This window comes from Haliaeetus albicilla, chromosome Z, assembly GCF_947461875.1.
Source record: "Haliaeetus albicilla chromosome Z, bHalAlb1.1, whole genome shotgun sequence".
Classification (NCBI taxonomy): Eukaryota; Metazoa; Chordata; class Aves; order Accipitriformes; family Accipitridae; genus Haliaeetus; species Haliaeetus albicilla.
In genome coordinates this window covers 16948695-16969863 of record NC_091516.1, presented here as the reverse complement: position 1 = coordinate 16969863, position 21169 = coordinate 16948695, and the positions used below count along the sequence as shown (strand labels likewise).

At 38.0% G+C, this 21169-nt stretch overlaps 1 protein-coding gene across 9 annotated transcripts in view; it reads right to left on the bottom strand.

Moving 5' to 3' along the window:
• The window catches only part of SMARCA2 (SWI/SNF related BAF chromatin remodeling complex subunit ATPase 2), a 117372-nt gene that overhangs the window by 80903 nt on the left and 15300 nt on the right, over nucleotides 1–21169 (bottom strand). For 8 of the 9 annotated variants that reach the window (XM_069775874.1, XM_069775873.1, XM_069775880.1 and 5 more), the window contains 4 exons: nucleotides 19752–19875; nucleotides 7621–7950; nucleotides 6631–6732; nucleotides 4043–4292 (listed from right to left, as the gene is read on the bottom strand). In XM_069775874.1, coding sequence (XP_069631975.1) covers nucleotides 4043–4292; nucleotides 6631–6732; nucleotides 7621–7950; nucleotides 19752–19875 — 806 coding nt within the window. Of the gene's footprint in view, nucleotides 1–4042; nucleotides 4293–6630; nucleotides 6733–7620; nucleotides 7951–19751; nucleotides 19876–20025; nucleotides 20128–21169 lie in introns of those variants that run through there. The other variant, XM_069775878.1, reaches the window with a different exon arrangement.

The window sequence follows — 21169 nt, the reverse complement described above, 5'->3', positions numbered from 1 at the left end:
TGTGAACTTAGTAAAGCAGAATGAATATACTGAATACTGAACGTATTTTCAATTTTTCTATTTTGTTAGCATTGAGTGTTCCTTCTTGTACTATACAAGAGGCTAAGTACTTGAAGGATGTAATCTCACCATTTAAAGGATATACTTAATTAATCTTTGCAGTTCAATTTATCTTCATCCATGTAGAAATTGGCTAGTGCATCTACACAGACATCTCTTTGCAAAACAAGTGATGCACACCTCTTCTTCATTAACTGGGGTCAATAGCAGAGGTTATGCTTGCACATTCAAACCTGTCTGGCACGGATGCCGTGCAGTAAGCCATGAAGATACATAAGAGGCTTTGCAGGTAACAGAAAGAAACCACAGACAATCTACAGGACACTAGCAAGTGTATTTTTTTTAATTATCTCTGAGAAGATGGAAAAGAGCTCTTCCACATAAGAGAACAACTTTAAATTACACACATTATTAGCTTTAAAAGATTAAAAAGCAGGGCCTTATTTTGAAGAAAGTGTTAAGGAGAGTTTTAGAAAAGCACTCTATGAACTTTACATTCTGGACAGATTTCAAGGAACAGAAAAAGTTTAACAGCTCTCCACATATGAGTATTTTAAAGTTCTTATATTGGTAAGAATTTTAAATATCTAAGTTTCATTTTATCCACCTTCAGTCACACAGAGGTTCAAAACAATTATTGTATAATCTCATCTCAAATCAACATAAGCTGCAAACAGCTTCTTGGCACAACAATGTGAATTTGACAGCAACATGAACTCTCCATTTTCTTTCTCTTTGTTAATATACACTGGAGCCTTTTTTATAATCAGATCAAGGCTTTTCAGAGAGAAAAAGCAGTCTGCTGCTGTTTCCTTAGATTAAAAGCTTTTTCATATCCCGCAATACGTTAATAGGAGCATCACTGCTTCTCCATCTTCAATGGTTTATTTAGCATATGGTTAACAAATAGGAATGCTATACTGTATTTCTAAGTGCCCATTTGATGAATTGTTTGATGAAACAAACTACATAACTTCCTAGTAACATGGAAAGGAAAAAAGAATTGCTATCACTGAAAAAAAAAAAATTAGATGTAATTTTATAACAGCAAAAAACTGAATTATTTCACATTTACAATATTGTTCTCTGTGTAAGACATGCTCTAACACATAAATCGTGCATGATCCATTAAGAAATGGAAATGTGTATGCAGTAGCATGTATTCTCCCCCAAAAGTCTGCCGTTGTGCACTCAAGGTACGTATATAAAAGAAATGGCCAAACATCTCAGCAATTAACTTTTTATCATTTAGTTCATGAATTAGCACTAAATTACTGTCTCTCCAGAAGCACATTTTGTACCTTTAGTCCAAACCCCGCCATGTTCAAGGTCACTGCCGTGGTTTAACCCTGGAAAGCAACTAAGCACCGCACAGCTGCTTGCTCACTCCTGCCACCCCCACTCCATCCCCAGTGGGATGGGGGGAGAATCGGAAGGGTAAAACTGAGAAACTCACTCATGGGCCAAGATAAAAACAGTTTCATAATTAAAAAGAAATCATATTTTTTAAAAAATTGTAAGGAAAAGAGAGAGAAAAATAGCAGAGAGAGAGGAATATAAAACCCAAGAAAGACAAGCGATGCAAATGAAAACAATTGCTCACCACCAACTGACCGATGCCCAGCCGAGGAGCAGGCCCTCACCAACCTCCCTGCCAGTTTTAATGCTGAGCATGATGATGTCTTACAGCATGGAAAATCCCTTTGGCCAGTTTGGGTCAGCTGTCCCGGCTGTGTCTCCTCCCAACTTCTTGTGCCCCCCCCAGCCTGCTCGCTGGTGGGGTGGGGTGAGAAGCAGAAAAGGCCTTGACTCTGTGTAAGCACTGCTCAGCAGTAACGAAAACACCAGTGTTGGTATCAACACTGTTTTCAGCACAAATCCAAAACACAGCCCCATACAAGCTACTATGAAGAAATTTAACTCTATCACAGACAAAACCAGCACAGTCACTGAGGAAACGCTACCTGCAATTTTCAAGAATTCCTAACTTAATCAGATTCAAAGCTCACACTTTCCCATAATACGGCAGTATACCTTCTGGGTCTATCCATATGTTTAAAATATGAATTCCTAAAATACGTATGTGTTAATTCTGTCTTTTCATGAATATGAGTAATTCAAACAGTTTTCTAAGTATTTCAAAGTATAATGCCCCTTTATCAAAAAAGTTAACTACTGGAAGATCTCAAGAGACAACTGTTTCATAAAGCTTCTGCTAACTTCACTGGTTTCAGGATACAAATGTTTACATTGGCTTTTTTTCTACTCCCTTTCTATGAAGAAAGTGTGAATACATCATGTTTCTGTATTAAACTTGCCTATTCTAAAGCTAAGTCTAGCACCGTCCAAAGCACAAAAGCTGTTAAACTGCTTTTTTCAAAGCTTTTGTCTGATGTTACTTATACAGTTCTAAATAATAAAAAGACTTCCAGAAGTCCTAAGCATTCTGGTATGCAAAGCAAAACCAAATTCCAGCAGTGTTCAACATAAAAGCTTGGATCATTATCTATGTGCTACCATAAAAAATAAACCCTTCTGCTAGAGAATGCCTATCAAACTTCCACCTCACTTACTCTGCCAAGAAGATCAGGGTATTTAGAACCAAATGCATATGCTGTATCTGCAACTGGTTCTCCACATTAGTAAATGCAATACTGCTATTTTCTGTCACTCCTCACTTTCCTCCATTTATGCATACTAAGACATAATAGTCTGGCACCAAGACTGCAATGGAGCAGGGCTAGAGAGACAGAAGGAGTAACAATTTCAGGTTAACTGATGCAGAAAAGGTTACGTTATACTGACCACATGATTCTTGGCTCAGGTTAGTGCTACCATTCTTCACTCAGAGCAACTGTGAAACCATATAATGGTGTGTTCTACAAGCTTTATGAAAAAGATGTTAGAAAATAAGTGATTGCTCATGCTGAAACAGCTATGGCCATTCAGTCCTAAGGTAAAAAGGTTAAGACTAACAGAGTGACCACAACAACATGCCAATAAATTACTTAAGCATTACCTCACGCAAAAAGTAAAGAGCTTTTCTGGGATCAAGGCCTGGATTCTGGATGTGGCACCACATCCTAAAACACTTCATGGTGTTTTACCTTTGTAAAACGGAAGTCATTAAAGTCATTAAACCTGTCTTCAGTGAGATCACCTTCCCCTACAAACTCATTGTTATAGTAACTGGCAGATGCATCATCTGTCCAAAATAAGCAAATATGCTAAGTGCAGCTTCTTTGCTCTGACTGATAATGATCAGGAACATATTTTAGGTGCAGGCCAAGATCCTTCTGCGCGGCAGATTCTCAAGGTCAATTGTTTAAGAGCCTTGTTGACGGGAAGAGGGAAGAAGTTTCCTTCTGACTCCACAAGAAATGTCATCCTCTGTATTTTGTAATAAATATACTTCACCATCTAATTAGGGTACTCAGGAAGCAAATTTTAAAGACCCTGCTTCGTGGTAACCTTTTTTTTGATCTTGCCTGTGACCTCCTTAATATTCTCTCTACTCTTTGGTAGTCCAGCGAACCCTGTCATCACTAATAAAATTCGGTTTTGCTGTGGCTACTAACTGATCAACCTTTTGACCTCCACTGTTCTCTAACTTCCCCCTTGTTTATAATTCTGAAAACCTTCTGCACTGAATTGGTTTCTCTGTAGACCAGCAGGATTTTGATTTCCTAATTTTTGGTGTTTCCAGCATCCAAGTAATATACTAACCCAGCAGAGTCCCTGAGCCTGTTTTAAACTTACCTGGTTTCCAATGATACTGCCAGTGTGCTCTACTAGTTCATACTTGGGGCAGAAATAAATCATTGTTTGGCTTGATGTTTCCATACTTCTCTTTGACACAGTCTCTCTCTGGAAATTCGGTTTATGCTACTGTCACTACAGTAGTTGACTGCAAAGAGTTTCAGTTGAGAAAGTGGAAAACAACAATCTGCATATGCATTTGAATCTTGTTATTTGCTTTTACCTATATTCACGTTCTTGGAGTATTTCAACAGGATCCAGTCCTTGTGGCTTCTGGATAGGGCTGATGCGATTCTGCTTTTGCTGCAGCTGAACAATGGGTGAAGGCTGTCCAGGTGGTGGCTGTGGTACAGAAGGCCCAGGCATGGCGGCAGCAGGCTGGGTGGCAGGGGGGGCAGGAGAAGGCCTCCCACTAGGAGGTGGCGCGGGAAGCTTTTGTTGCGCGTTGGAGACACTCATATCTGGGGCTTGGCCTGAATCGTAAAAAGCACTTATTCATAACATGAAACATGGAACACAGGAAGAAAATCAAGACAGTTTCTGAAGACAGAACGTGAAGCTAAGGTAAAGATTCAAAATCACCAGAAAAAGCACACTGGGATAGACTACACTCCATATTTGAAAAAACATAATAAAATGCAAGTACACTATACGTTGCAGGAAGTGGTCCAAAGAAAAACAAAACACCTGAAACTTTATGATGAATGCCATTTCTTTTCCCATTCCTGCTGACTTAATTCTAGTATTAGAAGAAGTAAAACAGCTGTAGAACTGCTTTCGTTCAAGTGTAGGACCTAATTCTGCCTCTTGTTCACTATCTTTGCACCACTTAGAAGAAGGCACCTATGATCACAACCTGACAACAAGCGCAAGTAGGTCTGCTTTTAGAGCTCTATCAGAACTAAATAGCCATAGTCTGATAACCATATCAGAACTAAATATGAGAATTTCTACAGCTGTACTTAGAAGTACCTGACATGTATAAACAGCCTTCATTACATTACAATCTCCTACTAATTGTATTTAAGTATTTCAAACACCAGGAATTCGATTACTCTTTTATCTTACAGCATTCTAATCGTCTTGAAAATTAACACCTCAGTTAACATGAAAATAGTACCTGCCATTTATAGACACTAAGGGTCACAGATTTCAGTATGCCATTATGACAAGTAACCCATGCATTCAGATGTTCACAAATTGTCACTGACAACAGACACTGCAACAATAAAGATGTCACTTCATTGTCTGAGGAGTCATAGTAATTTAATGCTAGGAAAAACAACTACAAAGTACACCTGAAATTTTGTAATCAGCCTTAATTTAAACCCAACATCCTGAAATCTAGATAAAAAGATTCCTTCATAGGAATTTGTCGTTAACACATCTGCATCAAAGTCCAGAAAAGGAACGTGAGTACAAGCTGTAGATTCTGTATTTAGCAACGCTGCATTTCAGCTTATAAAAAACAAGGAAAGAAAGCAAGCCCACCAAAAGCCTCCGTATAGTCTCAGTTTTCAGGGAATTATGCAAATTGAACTGCAAAACAAACACTACCACAAATGACTGCATAATGAATGAAAAATAAATTTGAAGAAATAAGCACAATCTTTAAAAATACATCAAATAAAACCTCCAAACAGATACAGCAAGGACAGACAAATTTTTTCTTCTAGAAAAAACAGAAATGAAAAAAGACAAACAGTGAGCAAGTTATAGTTAAACAAGACACATATATTATTATGACATACTGGATTATTTAGATAAAACTATTCATCTAGCAATTCTGTATACCTGCCAGCATTTTTTAGTAGCAGCATTTGAGCTAGAGGGCACTGTGCCTGGTAAACTCATACATACAACCTCTCAAGAAACACTTTTCCCCCTCTTTATTATCCTACTCAAATTTTAAGTATTTGCTGGGAGTATTCCAAGAAAGGCAATTCTACATCTGATTACATACTAGTATTTAATTTTCTTTCTATGTTGCCCTAAGCAGCTGACTAATGACAGATAATCTTTTATGACATCAACAATCACGGAGTCATCCCTGCCCCCAGATCTACCCACAAGCAACAACATAGCATAACTTTTCTACAGTGTGAGAAAAGTGTGTGTTATTCGCAAGCCTGCAATATTGTATTTATTTTCAAATCTCTAAAAAAAAACCCAAAAACTTCAAACAATATATATTACTAGGGATTTCTAATTCTTTTCAATACAGTACTTTTTCCACTCTACTTTCAAACAATAAAATTAGCCTGTAAACCTAAATCTGAATGATTTGCTTCAAAATCTGATTATCACATAGGGGAAAAACAGTTACACGTTCATTAGATCTCAAAGACTACACTGAACTTTCAAAGCAATCCAATTTAAAAAAAAAAAAAAAAAAAGGTAGCCTAATTCTACCATGATTTGAAAATTTTCGTTTACAGTAGCAAAGACTACAGTTGAAAGACAAGCTTGTTGCAATTAAGCATGCTCAGAACATAACTTATTAAGTAGATCTTATGTTATGGGTCTCCCTCAGGCAGCTTACATATTTCATTCTGATTGTACTAAGGTGCCTCATGTTCAGGCTGCCTAACAACTACAGTAATTTGATGTGGTCAAGTCATTCATGGATGAATAAATGGTTAGACCCTCCTTGATTCAAGTCCTAGGCGCCGTAAATGTTACGCTATTTTTCTGCATGGCTTTTTACCTTCCCTTTTTTTTTTTCCCCTGCATCTTTTCCACAAACTCTACCCACGCTGTTTAACCATTATTCTGTACATGACATAAAATTAGGATTATACTCTGCTATACCTTCAGTCCAAGTTTTAGGCGTAATGGCAGCTGTATGTCCAGGCATCCCTGGAGCAGGCCCTGGTCCAGCTGCAGCACCACTCATGGTATGTAACCCAATACCTGCAATTTGACAGAGGAAAGAAACTTATCACGATACAAAGCATTTCCAAGTATTCAAAAATTGTTCTGCTTTCTAGTATGCTAGCCTATTCAGGTAAGTAGTATTTTTCTTCATTAAATATAGATTTGAGGAGATTTTATTGTGAAAAAATGTTTGTAATGAAGCATATTAAAATAATGTCTTGTAAAAAAAAATCTTACTTGGTAGCAAAGCCATATCCACCAAAATGAAGTGACTGGTGAAATTATTAAAATCATTACTAAAAAGAAAATAGTATCATCTTAACCCTCAATTTCTAATGTAAACTCAGTAACAGAAGTGTTCAGAAACTAACAGGTGCAGGGCATTTAACGTAACACAGCTTTATTAGGACCAAAATGTGCTTGCTTACTGCACTGTAACATCCATTATCATTAGGAGAAAAAAATAAGAACATTTTCTTTTCCTTACATTTTTCACTTGACAGCATACTATACATGGTTTGTTTTACTTTCAGCAATGTAACTAATCAGTCAGCTTGCTCCAGATGTTTTTATCTACTTTTCTGCATAGAGACAGGAGACTGAAAATTCACTCCAAGAAAAACAGTAAAACTGCAATCAGTAAAGTATGATTAACATTCAAAAAATGTCAAGCATAATCAGGATGGACATAGAATTGCGCAGTGAAAAAAACTTTTATTTCAGTTTTGACAATATCCTATTAATAACAGATGTGTTTTATGTACTTGCTCAAGCTTAAAAAGCTTAAAGCCAAAGGCTGCTGTTCACTTAGATGCCAGAACACAGTCCCAAATTATATCCCTGCACATGACCCGTTTCTTAATTTTCCACAGGTAGAACTTGAAGAATTACCTGCACAATGACACAAGGCCTAGATTGACTTACCAGACTGTCTGTTGAAGGCACTGGGAGGCTGCTGCTGTTGAATGCCAGGCAGGGTCCTCTTGCCCTGAACAGCAAGCTGGAGATTTTCTGGTAAAGGCTGACCTCTAGCTAACATTTTGTATGCTAGAATCTGAGCCCGCAGCTGATGCAGCTGTACAGGGCTGAAAGGGGAAGGACCTCTGTTAGGTTGATTCATAACTTGTGGGTCTCCTGGTATAATGGGTCCTGGCTGGCTGGGAGTCATCTGGGGTGGAGTTGGACCTCCTCCAGACATTGGACTGGACACATGCTCTGGTGCTCCTAGTGGAGATGGGTGTGGAGACATATAACCTAGAACAGGTAAGAGGATCACAGACTTACCTCTCCTGTTAGTCAAATCTAAATTCAAATGTCTTTAACAGTACATAAGAGTATAAAAATGTCTCTCTCAAGTCAGGATAGCTGTATGACTTTCTGCAAGAACAAAAGTGCAATCTGAAGTTCCCTAGGATATCAAGATAGCCTCATGAGCTATTCTTTCAGAAGAGCTATGATTATACAGTCCAATAATTCCTAAAAATAACAATTACCCTCACATTTGGAGTAAGACAAACTAAAACATGAAATACAATACAGAAGCATCAGGATGCGGTGCGGTTTCACTAGAATGTTGGACAAATATTTCATTGTGGAACACATGCAGTGAAGTCTGCCTATTTCACAGCTTAATATTATAAGTTTATTATGAGGCACACACATCAAGGAATATCCATTCAGTGATACATGCCCTCTTTGCCAAAACTCACCACAATACAGAAATAGAAACAGATGGTATTAAATTTCTATACAATTGGTCTTTAATTTATACAGATTAAAGGTTTGAGCCAAAGAATGTTCAGTACCTTTTACCATCTGGGTGTTCAAGAACTTGGAACATTAACTGCAAGCACAAAAATCACCTTCTGAAGAAGCTGCTGAAGACTATGTTACTCTATAAAGTTCCAAGAGAGCAAGCACAGTTCTGAAGTGAACAGTGCCTGTATCTTATTATAGCACTTGCAAATGCAGTGGTTTTAAGTTTGAATTTTAATCACATTTAATACATATTTCTTTGAGCTTCACAACGCATCCATGAAAAGAGATGGCATAGATTTTTGGTGAAATTTCCATAAACGTGTAGCATGTCAGAGAAAAAATATGAAAAGCAATCCCTCAGGTTGTGCATGACAGCTACATTTTAAAGATGTCCACCAAGAGTGAAAAAGAGGTAACAATATTTGCTCACTTCACTCTGGTATTATAGAGCACGAATAATGCTCTTATCAATTTGAAAAGCCTGAAAAAAACTGTAAAATAAAAAATCATGAAATCTTCTGGCTCACTTCCATATTCTTTAGCAAGCCATGGATCACTGAACTCCAAAGTTCATGCCACATTTGACGTTTCTGTGACACCAATCTACTCTTCCTCCAGTCTTCCTGACATTTTAACTACATCAATTTCATCTATACATAGTCCAGATCACAGAAGCAAGTAATTTTGCCCTCTCTAGCTTCACTGTTCTTATTGGCCCTTCAGTGAGGGCAACATAGGCAAAATCTCAAAGTAGTCTCAACTTTTCTGAGATGACAGCAGCTGTAAGTCACTAGAACTTATACAAGTGGATAGATGAAAGTGCTAAAGGATTTAAAGTCCATCAATGCTGATGTATAGGGATGAATATATTCTACCATAAAGTAAAGGTTGTATATGTCTGAGAAAAAGGACAAAGAAGAGAGGATTTCAGCTCTTCTAAAAAAGGAAAATGAGGTAGAGGTACAGTAGGGAAAAAATAGTCTTGTGATGGGAAAAGACCAGGTGAGGCAAGACAGAAATAGGCCGAGTTCAATCTTGTAACTAAAGATGATGATGACAGGAAAGGAAGAGAACTCTAGTGAGAATAAGAAAAATTAAGCAGCTTGAAAGAAAAATAGGGAAGTGAGGTGAGGAGTTCCAAGGAAAAGGGAGAAAAAAGACCTTAAAACGTTAAAATTACTGAAGTTATTTACTAGGCCAATATAAAAATTGTTTATACATCCATTAGTGGTGATAAAAACAATGATAAATAACCATAAGTTTACTCCACTTACTCATCTCCTCCTACTAACTTATTTTTGCCTCAAATTTTTTTTCTTTTTAAAGAAAAGAGGGGAAGCTACAAATCCCTCTTGCTGAGCACACTGCTTTAAAAGAACACCCAGTATGCCACAACAAAAAACAAAATATACAACTGCATTATTGTTTTATACTATATAATGGGATTTATTGCAATGATTATCATTTACTATTACGTTTCTCAGTCTCAGAACTTACTTTAAATAGCACCAACTTTGAATAACATTGTTTTCAAAACTGCCTTTCAAAGAAAGGTTTCTTTCCCCCTCTCAAGTATATTGTCCAAGTTACATATTCCTTTATCACTGACAGATTTCAGACCCATGATCTTGAAATCCATCCGGACTATAAAAATCTAAACCTGTGGTGTAAGATATTGAGCACTTGTTTTCAGTCCTGACAGTTTCAGCTGCAAGTCTGTGACTATGTTTCACAGAGAGCAGTTTTTAGAAGCAGGCGTTTTTTGAGCTTTTACTTACACTTTCTCTCTCCCTCAAACTCCTATGCATTAGGATTCTTGGCAATAGGAAACTAGGCTTGACAAAAGTAAGAATGAAAGCAAAATTAAAAAAAAAAATCTCAGGAAAGAACAAAAGCCTTCCAAACTTCTTGTAAAGGCTCTAACATGTGGCATTTACAGAACTTTAATTTTGTGATGCTGTACGGAAATTTTCCTTTTTAAGTTTGAGAACTTTCAAAAGATTTAGCAGTGTGACAATACACGCAGTCACAAGCTTGTCTTAATAAAATCTCTACAACACTTGCTTTCTTCCTATCTTATTACACATATTCTAATACAGGTGAGCATGCACACACAGGCTCTGAATAAGGACATATGAAGACTCACAAAGACTGAGTTTAACCACCATATGTCATAAAACAAAAAAAAAATTAAAGACACAGTCCATAGGAATGTTTAATATACAGGCAAAGACAGAAACCTTTTTGAACTTTGCAAACACACTTTCATCTGCTATTAAGCACTTCAAATACATTTTTCCCTAGCACACATGAATTTCCACAATAAGTATTCAGCAGGTTTTTAAATACCTAGCTTATTAATTGTTACTTGCTGAACTGCCAAGTACCCCTTCCTCTAGATTTTCCACAGAAAATTTTGTTTTCTATTCTGTATAAACCATTCTGTTTAGTTTAACCTTCAGACTGGAAGATGGCAAAAGCACTGAATTATAAGGTTGCAGAACACTTGCAACAAAAGAGTCCTATTGCTGGCAAAGGACAAACGATAACCTTTAGTTCTCAAAAATATACAGAGTAGAAGGCACCCAACACCAGGAAAGGGAGGCCAAATAGACCAACCCACCATTTAAAGCTGTGGTAACTCCAAAGCTTTATCAGGTTTCTCCAGGTCTTATCTAGGTAAGTTCTGAAAATCGCCAGTGATAGTGATTCTTAATCACTCTCATGGTGCATCTTCTTTCTCTTAAGTCCCATCAGAATTTCATTTACATAACTTGTGACCATTACTTTTTCTGCTTTTGCTATGCACCTCTGAGAGTCGGGTTCTGTCTTCGCCCATAATCCTTCAGTGGGTTATAGAAGAAGCTACATTACAAATCTTTCTCAAGTTTTCAGCAGCTAAAAAGCACTGCTTTCTTAACTGTATGCATAATTATAGCAACACACTTATCATCCCACTTTCTTATCAACTTGTTCAACAGAAATCACTGCAACATGTCATAAACAATGTATATGCTTTACAGTATTGACACCGGAAGAAATCCTAGTTCTAACACTTTACCAAACACAAGTATTTTTGGAGGGCAGACTCTATAAATAAAGTTTCTGCTCTAATTGCTTTTAATTTCACTTCAGTTAACGGAAGCAAAGAACATTCTTCCTCATCTGTTTTAAAGCTGAAGAACCAGAGAGCTAAAAGTTGAGAGATCTTTTTTCTCCACTTTTAATGCTATAATTAAATAGAGAACACATATGAATTCTGAACCCTTGTAACGAATATTAGAAAGAGTCAAGGTTTTACCAGTCCAAAAACTGGAATATTCAACAGAGGTCTTAACTCCCCACTAAAAATTAAGACAACTTAAATGATGAAAATGTCTTGAGAATCATATGCCAAATCTTTCTGCTAAAACTGATAGCAAGGGTGTATTTTTACTCAAAAACTTGACTCTAAGACAACTGCACTAGGAAGATATAGATAGGATTGAAGAAATTTAGTTGTGTAACTATCACTTCAACCATCGATTAAAGTTAGTTTTAAAAAAAATTAAGGAATCAAGTACATGCCTACAATACACAGTGGAAAATACATTTATGTTGGACCGAGGCTACAAACTTTCTTAAGGTAAGCTAAATATAATATTTCCCTGTCAGTGGTGTGACCAGGGTTAACACCAATTCTTGTGAAACTCTCAACATAGAGAAAGGGAGGCCGTATGTGTGCAAGTCACTTAAAACTAGGACTGTAGAAATAAACTGTTGAGAGGTCTTAAGCTGGCACACAGATGGATAAGGTGACAGATCTTTTCTCATCTTTAAAAGGCTGAAAAAAATCAGAAAAGGAAGTGCAGCTAATTTAAGAACAGTAGGGACAATGAATGTTGTTTCTGAAGTAGCAGTAACTTAGTGCTGTTAGTTAAATTCAACCGGTGTACCTTTATAAGAAGTTCAACAAATACTGTGTGGTAGTTAAAAATATATACAGATCAAGTCCCAGAACCATAAATCCCTGCAGCGCTTGTTTCCACTTACAAATAGCAAGCAAAGACACCCGAACTGTTCAAATTGGTCTGTATTTCACTGCTGTATCACAGTAACTGCATTTATTTTGTTCCAAATTCCAGAAAAACACAGAAATTGGTGTTTTCAGTCCATTTATATCTTTTTATGAATTCTTTCTAATGAAAATATTTTATTTTAAATAAATATTTGCCTTGTCTTTGCATTTTCTCGCCATTCCTCTTATAAAGTCAAATCTAAACGTAATTTTCATCTTCTGCATAACTCTCTTTAGCAGTTTAACAATTTACAGTAAATTTCATACTTCTAATATCAATACTGGGTTTTTCAGCACAGTTCATTCACAAAGGCTGAAGGCAGTTTCTAACATAATTCAAATTCAGTTAAGTGTAGTGAGATTACTATTTAAACAGCTAAATATCAAGTTGGAACAATGGACTGTCCTTTCATTTAACCTATTAGCATTAAAAGAAAGGTATTAAGAGTAAACAGGTACATCATTGTGCCTAAGTTCAAGAAAAGAAAACTGGTCACCGGAAAGTCAGGAATATTACCCTTTCCCCAGTTTGGCAGCAAAAGTGGAAAGGAGGTACTGTTGAGGAGAGAGATATCAATTCAGAATATTTTTCCCCATAAATTAATATCAGACTTCTGAAAACCATCCTATTGCAGTATGACTGCAATAAAAATATGACAATCTGTCTGAGCTAGTAACAGATTCTTCCTGCATGACCAGCATCTCACTGAGCACCAAGAAAAAAAAAATCCAGAGTGTTAATAATAAAGTTGCATATCTTATTTTAGTAATTGTTGTTTAAAAAAATGCAAAAATCTCAGAACAGTAATTGCTATTCAGATAGGCATTTATGAGCAAAATGACAAAGTTCTTGCAGATTGAGCTTACAAATGTTTCTGATTTGGTCACCAAAGTAATCTCACCTCAAAAAGGGTCATTTAATTGTTTCTCAATACAGACTGGAAGAATCATTACATCCAAAATTCTCTATCGACTTGTCCTTTGTAAGTTCAGTAGTCTTTATTTCAAGACTGTTCATTCACAACTGCACATTTGATTTACATAAATTATATCTACAACTGAATTTATCACTCACGTTCGTAGGCATATTTTTTATAAAAACTCCTGCTTTTGTACTTAGAGACACTCTTTTGCAAGACCTTCTTTAAAAAAAAATTACTAAGAAGCCTGCTATTGGAACATTTGACATTTAAATGAAATCTCATTTTGTGATAAGTTCCAACTGTAAACTGCATACAGAAGGACTACTGCCTATGTGTTTATCACAACTGTTCTACTCAGAGCTCCAAGAACAGCAGCATTTTATGAAGACTATCCACCTTCCCATTCTCAAAGAATTAAAACCGTTGTTTCCTCCTCTAGCTTACCAGTTCTTCTCAGAATCTTGAAGCCTGTTTACAGGCTCACAGATTTCTGTCAATAAGGGACCGTTACAGCTACAACAGTCTAGCTAACTTGTCTAAAACAGAGCAAAGGCTTTTTGCCTCTAAACAATCTCCTCCCTTTGGTCTGTGGAACAAATGAGAAAGACATCCAGTGTTGACTTAAATTTCATGTGACACAAAATCTACCACAAATACTTGCGTAATCCTTGTCCTAAGGGTTAATTATCTTCATTAAGTAAGATGCAGATACTAAATACAGTCTGAATTCACCTAATTTCAATTTGCAGGTACCAAAATTCAGTGCGCCTTTTTTTTTTTTTTTTTTAAGATAAAGGATCCATCTATTACAAGCCTTTCTACCACCTGGGAATGTGCAGACTGATCAAGACATCTTCTAATTGTCTCAGAGAGGATAAAAAATGGAGTTTAACATTTTCCAGGCAAAAAAACAAGTCTTCCAAGTTTCAAATAATTCCTTTGTCTTCTAAATAAGGCACAATTTCATAGAATCATTAAGGTTGGAAGGGATTTCTCAATATCATCTAGCCCCACCCCCTGCTCAAAGAGGGTAAGCTACAGCAGGCTGCCCGCAACATGTCCCGTCAGGTTTTGACTGTCTCCATGGATGGCAACTAGACAAACCTCTCTGGGCAACCTACTGTATTGTTAAGCCAGGTTTACACTAAAAGCATGTTTTCTTATGTTCTGATGGAATTTCATGTGTTTCAGTTTGTGCCAATTGTCAGATCTTCTGTCACTGATAATCACCGCAGAGAGTCTGGCTCTGCCTTTGTCACTCTGTCTCATAATGTATTTCCGAATCTTCTCTTTTTTCATGCTATGCAGTTTCAGCTCACTCAGCCTCTCCTCATACAAAAGATGCTTCAAACATTTGATGCTACCTTAAACTTTTCTCAACATCCTTCTGAACTGTAGTTACTAGAATGGAATACAATACTATGATACAGCCTTCAGCTAATTCATTAGAAAAGGTGATACAACTCCTCAATTAATAAGCCCCTGCTTCTGTATGCAGGTAGTACATTCCATCTCATGGTTACAAACACTGTATATGGTAATACACACTTAAGTCTGCCAGAATAACCAAAACTCTTTTCAGCCTTTCTGCTTGGTATGATATGGTCTCATACCACCTACACAATATACTACTTTGCTCCTAGACATACAATTCTGTTGGCTGTGCTAAAATCCATGCTAGAGAAATAAGCATATTCTACTGAGCATCCTGATCAGCCTTTGTAACCAACTGGTTCATTATTTACCGTTAAACCTCAGTGCTCTCTGCAAATTCATCAGCACTAACTCTACACTTTTTTCCAGATCACTGACAAATACATTGAACAGCACGAAATAGTCCTACAAGAGTACCTAGAAAAATCCACAATTGGATGATCATCTTCTATTTCAGTTAGTGTTATAACTTGTCATTTAACTAGCTTAATATATTTAATATAGGTTATATTGATTTTACTTAGTGCTGTCTTCCTCCTAAATCAGAATGTCATACAGCATCAGTCCAAGCACCTTTTCTAACTCTATCAGGCAAAGTTGTGTTGAGAGGTTCAACAAGGCCAAGTGCCGGATCCTGCACTTCGGTCACACAACCCCATGCAGCGCTACAGGCTTGGGGAAGGAAGAGTGGCTGGAAAGCTGCCTGGTGGAAAAAGACCTGGGGGCGTTGGTCGACAGCCGGCTGAATAGGAGCCGGCAGCGTGCCCAGGTGGCCAAGAAGGCCAACGGCATCCTGGCCTGTATCAGAAATAGTGTGGCCAGCAGGAGCAGGGAGATGATTGTCCCCCTGTACTGGGCACTGGTGAGGCCGCACCTCGAGTCCTGTGTTCAGTTTTGGGCCCCCCACTACAGGAAAGACACTGAAGTGTTGGAGTGTGTCCAGAGAAGGGCAACCAAGCTGGTGAGGGGCCTGGAGCACAAGTCTTATGAGGAGCGGCTGAGGGAACTGGGGCTGTTTAGTCTAGAGAAGAGGAGGCTGAGGGGAGACCTTATGGCTCTCTACAGCTACCTGAAGGGGGGTTGTAGTGAGGTGGGTGTTGGTCTCTTCTGTCAGGTGGCTGGAGATAGGACGAGAGGAAATGGCCTCAAGTTGCAGCAAGGGAGATTTAGGTTAGATATTAGGAAAAAATTCTTTACTGAAAGGTTGTCAGACATTGCAACAGGCTGCCCAGGGAAGTGGTGGAGTCACCATCCCTGGAGGTATTCAAAAAGTGCGTAGACAAAGCACTTCAGGACATGGTTTAGTGGGCATGGTTGATGGTTGGACTCGATGATCTTGAAGGTCTTTTCCAACCTAAATGATTCTAAGATTCTGTGATTATTAAAGCCAGCAGTAGTAATGATAGACACAACTTTGCCTGATAAGAGTTAGAAAAGGTGCTTGGATTGATACTCTATGACATTCTGATTTAGGAGGAAGATAGCACTAAGTAAAAACAATATAATCTATATTAAATATATTAAACTAGTTAAATGACAAGTTATATAACTAACTGTAAATAGGTTGTAAAGTGATGCACAGAGAAACCCCATACATGAGCCAGGATTCATTTTCCTGACAACTGTACAAATACTGTACTGCACTAAGTACTGTACTGTCTATATTTTAATAAATCAATTTTGCTGACAATCTCCACAAAAAGAACAGTAAATTTGCTTGACAAGGCTGACTTTATGCCATCCAGAAGGATCTGGACAAGCTCAAGAAGTAGGCCCATGTGAACCTCATGAGCTTCAACAAGGCCAAGTGCAAGGTCCTGCACCAGGGTTGGGGCAACCCCTGGTACCAACACAGGCTGGGGGATGAAGGGACTCAGAGCAGCCCTGCGGAGAAGGACTTGGGGGTACTGGTGGATGAAAAGCCGGACATGAGCTAGCAATGTGCACTTGCAGCCCAGAAAGCCAGCTGTATCACAGGCTCCGTATAAAGAAGAGTGGCCAGCAGATTGAGGGAAGTGATTCTGCCCCTCCACTGCACTCTGGTGAGACCCCACCTGGAGTACTGCGTCCAGCTCTGGAGTCCTAAGCACAGGAAAGACAGGGACCTGTTGGAGCAGGTCCAGAGGAGGGCCACAAAAATAATCAGATGGCTGGAACACCTCTCCTGTGAGGAAAGGCTGAGAGAGTTGGGCTGGTTCAGCCTGGAGAAGAGAAGGCTCCGTGGAGACCTTATCGCAGCCTTTCAACACTTAAAGGGAGCTTATAAGAAAGACGAGGACAGACTTTTTAGCAGGGCCTGTAGCGATAGGACAAGGGGTAATGTTTTTTAAAAAAAAAAAAAAAAAAAAAAAGATATTCAGACTAGATATAAGGAAGACATTTTTTACAGTAAGGTTGGTGAAACACTGGAACAGGTTGCCCAGAGAGGTTGTAGACATCCCATCCCTGGAGACATTCAAGGTCAGGCTGCACAGGGCTCTGAGCAACCTGATCTAGCTGAAGATGTCCCTGTTCATTGCAGGGCAGTTGGACTAGATGACCTTCAAAGGTCCCTTCCAACCCAAACCATACTGTGATTCTATGATTCTTCCGTAAAACTATTCTCAGTGGCCTGAATTATAGACAAGATCATACGGAATTAAAAGACAGAGAATGTTCTTTGATTCTACCTAGAACCAGTGCTAGACTAAATGACATTTAACTGATACATGGCCATTCTGCTTATGCTTTCAAACTAACGGCAGAAGCTTAGGGTCATCCATTCCTTGCGGTTTTGAACTTCTTCAGCTACTTTCCACCAAATGTCTGAAAATAATAACATTAATTAGTGCATATATTTATCTACTACAATTTGAGGCCTATAAACAATAAGCCATGAAAAAAACAGACCTAGAACTAATGAGGAGCAATTTCTATTTGACATGCGCATTGTTAAAAATTGTACACAACTGCAAAGTAAGCTCAACTATAAGACATCCAAGAATCTACAAGGAAGTGAACCTTATGGTAAGTCTTGGCTTCTAACAATGTACCAAATGCATACTGAAGATTTTGTTAGGATCAGAATATTTACCATGCATCTTTCAATGGATTGTCAGAGAACTCATACTGTCCTCTCCCCTTAAGTGTAGGCATGGGTAAGCTCACACTCTTTTACCACATTGCCTATTTCCACAAAACTTGTAGAAACACAACTGTCTTACAGGACTCTAATCCCATGATAAATCAGACTGAAAGTATCCAATAGGTTTAAAGGCTATTAAGAAACCTGGTGTTCTATCTTGGATCTGTACACTAATGGGGAGAAAGTACATCAGCAGATGGGACTTTCCCCAATATGTATCAGAATAGCCTCAAATGCCATCACCATTTTTTGTGAAAAGATAATTGTGTAAGAAGACAAAAAGGAGACAGAGAGGCAAAGAAAACTAAAATACTCCTTGGTGTCAAGAAGAGTGTTTAAAATATTAGAACATGTGGGGATTTTTTTTACCCATTTCTTTAAAAAGCCTGCTTACATTAGAATGCCAGTATTTTCTGTTTACCTTGCAACAGTTGCAGACATACACCAAAAAGAGAGCAGGGATCTGTAGTCTTTAGCCTGCCACAGCTGCTACTAATACAATCATCTTTTTGCAGAGCAACAGGACCTGGAAGTCTGGTCTCAGCCAGCACAGAAGAAAACAACTCGGAGCTACTTGTATTTGAAGCATTTGCAACTTATGTTCTTGTATTTTGAGCACATTATGTTTTAATTGGACCCATCTTCATTTTCACACTAAACACTCTGTTCATTTTAAGGAACAAGTTCCTTACAAGCAAAAGTGAGTGAACACAAGGTCAGGTAAAATTTTGCTCTCAGATAATCATGCTTGCATCTCATTGAAATCAGTAGAAAAGTTTTAGCTGATGGAGAACTTTTCCCTGCAAAGTCAGTTCTATTTTCCTTAACTGATGTCAAAGGTGTTAATAGAAAAACAGTACTTTCTAACGCTCAAGGTCCCAGACAGGGATTCAGCTGACCAATTACAGACTAAGGTTTCAGTCACAGCCCACTGTAAAGTCACAAAGCAGTTCAGGCTGAGTTGTTTTGCTGATCTGTACCCATTTTCTCCTTCCAGCATTTCTCTTATCCTTTGTAATAAACATGTAAATACTTCAAACAGGCACCACCTCTTAATAGATTTGCAGAGTGTGTCAAACCAGGACCCTAATTTCACTTGGGATTCTTCAGGTGTTGCTGTAATCTAATTAATTATGCAATATACAAAGCACTATCTGCTGAACTAATTAATACTAGCAGGTGTTACCAGTTACATCTCCAACATACTGAGCTGCTTACAGAATGCATGTCATCTTACATTGCAAACTAAAGGGACACAAAGAAGGCATGTAGCAATGTGGTAAAAAGAGTTTCTATCTTCTGGCACAAAAAACTTTGGGGAGAACTTTGATCAGCCCTTGACCAAACATTACAGATATTAAAGGTTTCTCCAAGTTTGCTTGGGTTCTTCTCCTTTATCATTCCTTCACCACAGGATTAAAACAAATCATATTCCAATGCATTTACATTTACAATAGCCACGTAAGATAGGAAAGAACTTGGTGGGCTTTTTTCAGAGATGTGAACTGAAATCTGTAATAGACTTAGACCAGTTACTTGCCCCAGCCACAGACTTGAACTGTAGCTTTTTTCCAATACATGACAGATGGACACTCCAGAAAGCAACCGGATTCAGTTATTCACCTTGCCCTGTGATACTAGTTCAGCCTTTCCAAACAAAGATGAAAGGAAGTAATTGGAAATCTGTTACATGGAACTACTGACTCTTTGTGGAATAAAGGGGCCCCAAAATCATACAGCATGCACAGTATGTATAAACCTTGGCTATGCTGGTCCATTGGACTCTGAGGTGGGCCCATTCCAGGGTGAGGAGGTCGCATACTCTTCATGGAGCCACAATGAACATCTTCAACCATTCCTTTTTCATGCAAGCCATCAATGGACTGTGAAAACAAAGTAAGTATTTATATAGAGATAGTATATAAATCCATTACAAAAATCCAAAGGACTTTAACTCAAAATCTGAACAAATACATAAAGAATACAAACTTTTCTTAGCAGTCATTCAAAATAAATATAATGGTAATCTTTACCCTTGGAATCAGACTTTTGGGAAAGCACAGAGCACCATTAGACTGCTTGTCCCCTCTGTTTCCTTTTTGCTTTTTTTTTCCCCTCATGAACTGTTTGGCAATGCCAAGGAGGCAAACTGTCCAAATACAAACACACAAACCGTACTGGCCTCATATTACAAAGCAGTGTAACACACACCAACTTATGAAAGTACAGCCTGTGGCTTGGCTCATGTTATTTTTAGCCCAAACTTTGCCCTTTCAGTCACTGCTCTACTGGAATGCCCCAAACACTGCTTCTCTTCAAAAACAAAGATGACATTGCAGGAGGTAACCTATTCTTCGCAAGTAAAAACAGGGACAGGCAGTCAAGGAAGAGAAGACATAGTTCTACTCAAATACTTGTGCTCCCTACAGTTCCTGCCATCTCATTCACTCCTCAAAAACTACAGTTCCCATGGTACTTGAAATGCAAAACAGGGCGAAGTGCCTTCTTCAGAGAGTGAACAGAAGACGGCCTGGGGTCAGAAAAACATGCTGAAGGCATGCAGGGCACTGGAAAAGGCTCTGTAATAGAAACTGAAGGACTCTGAAAGTGAAAACAGGGAAAAGTAACATCAGAAGGAGGATGTCTTAAGAAAACCAAAAAGTTTTACCTGAAAGCAAAAAGTACATCAGGTCCCTAATTAGGGAAGAGATTATACTTATTAACTTCTAACTTAAAAGTACTTGTATTAGAGCTTTGTATTAGAAAGGAACAGGTTGGCATCACTTACTTATCTTCTATCTACAGAAATATGCGGCTCTGCCCCTCTCTGTAACACATGCATGCACGCACACTAAATACTGTTGTTGCAAATCCTACTGTGAATGGAGACCTTGCAGTCTGTTTTATTTAAATGCACACCTATTTATTGAGAATTCTTTTTAAAAAGAGAGTTAAGAAAACTTACTCCAGTAGAAAATACAGGCAGTTAACAAAAAGAGTGTGCAAGAAGCTACACCAAGTCACAGAAAAAAAGACACTGTCACATTTCTTCTTTTTGAGCAATTTGTTACACATGGATCAATTTAAGCAGAACTAAACATAGGTCATGCTTTCTACAAAGGAAAAAATAATTCTAAATTTTTATTTGTAAACCCTTCAAATAAATTTTCCACTTTC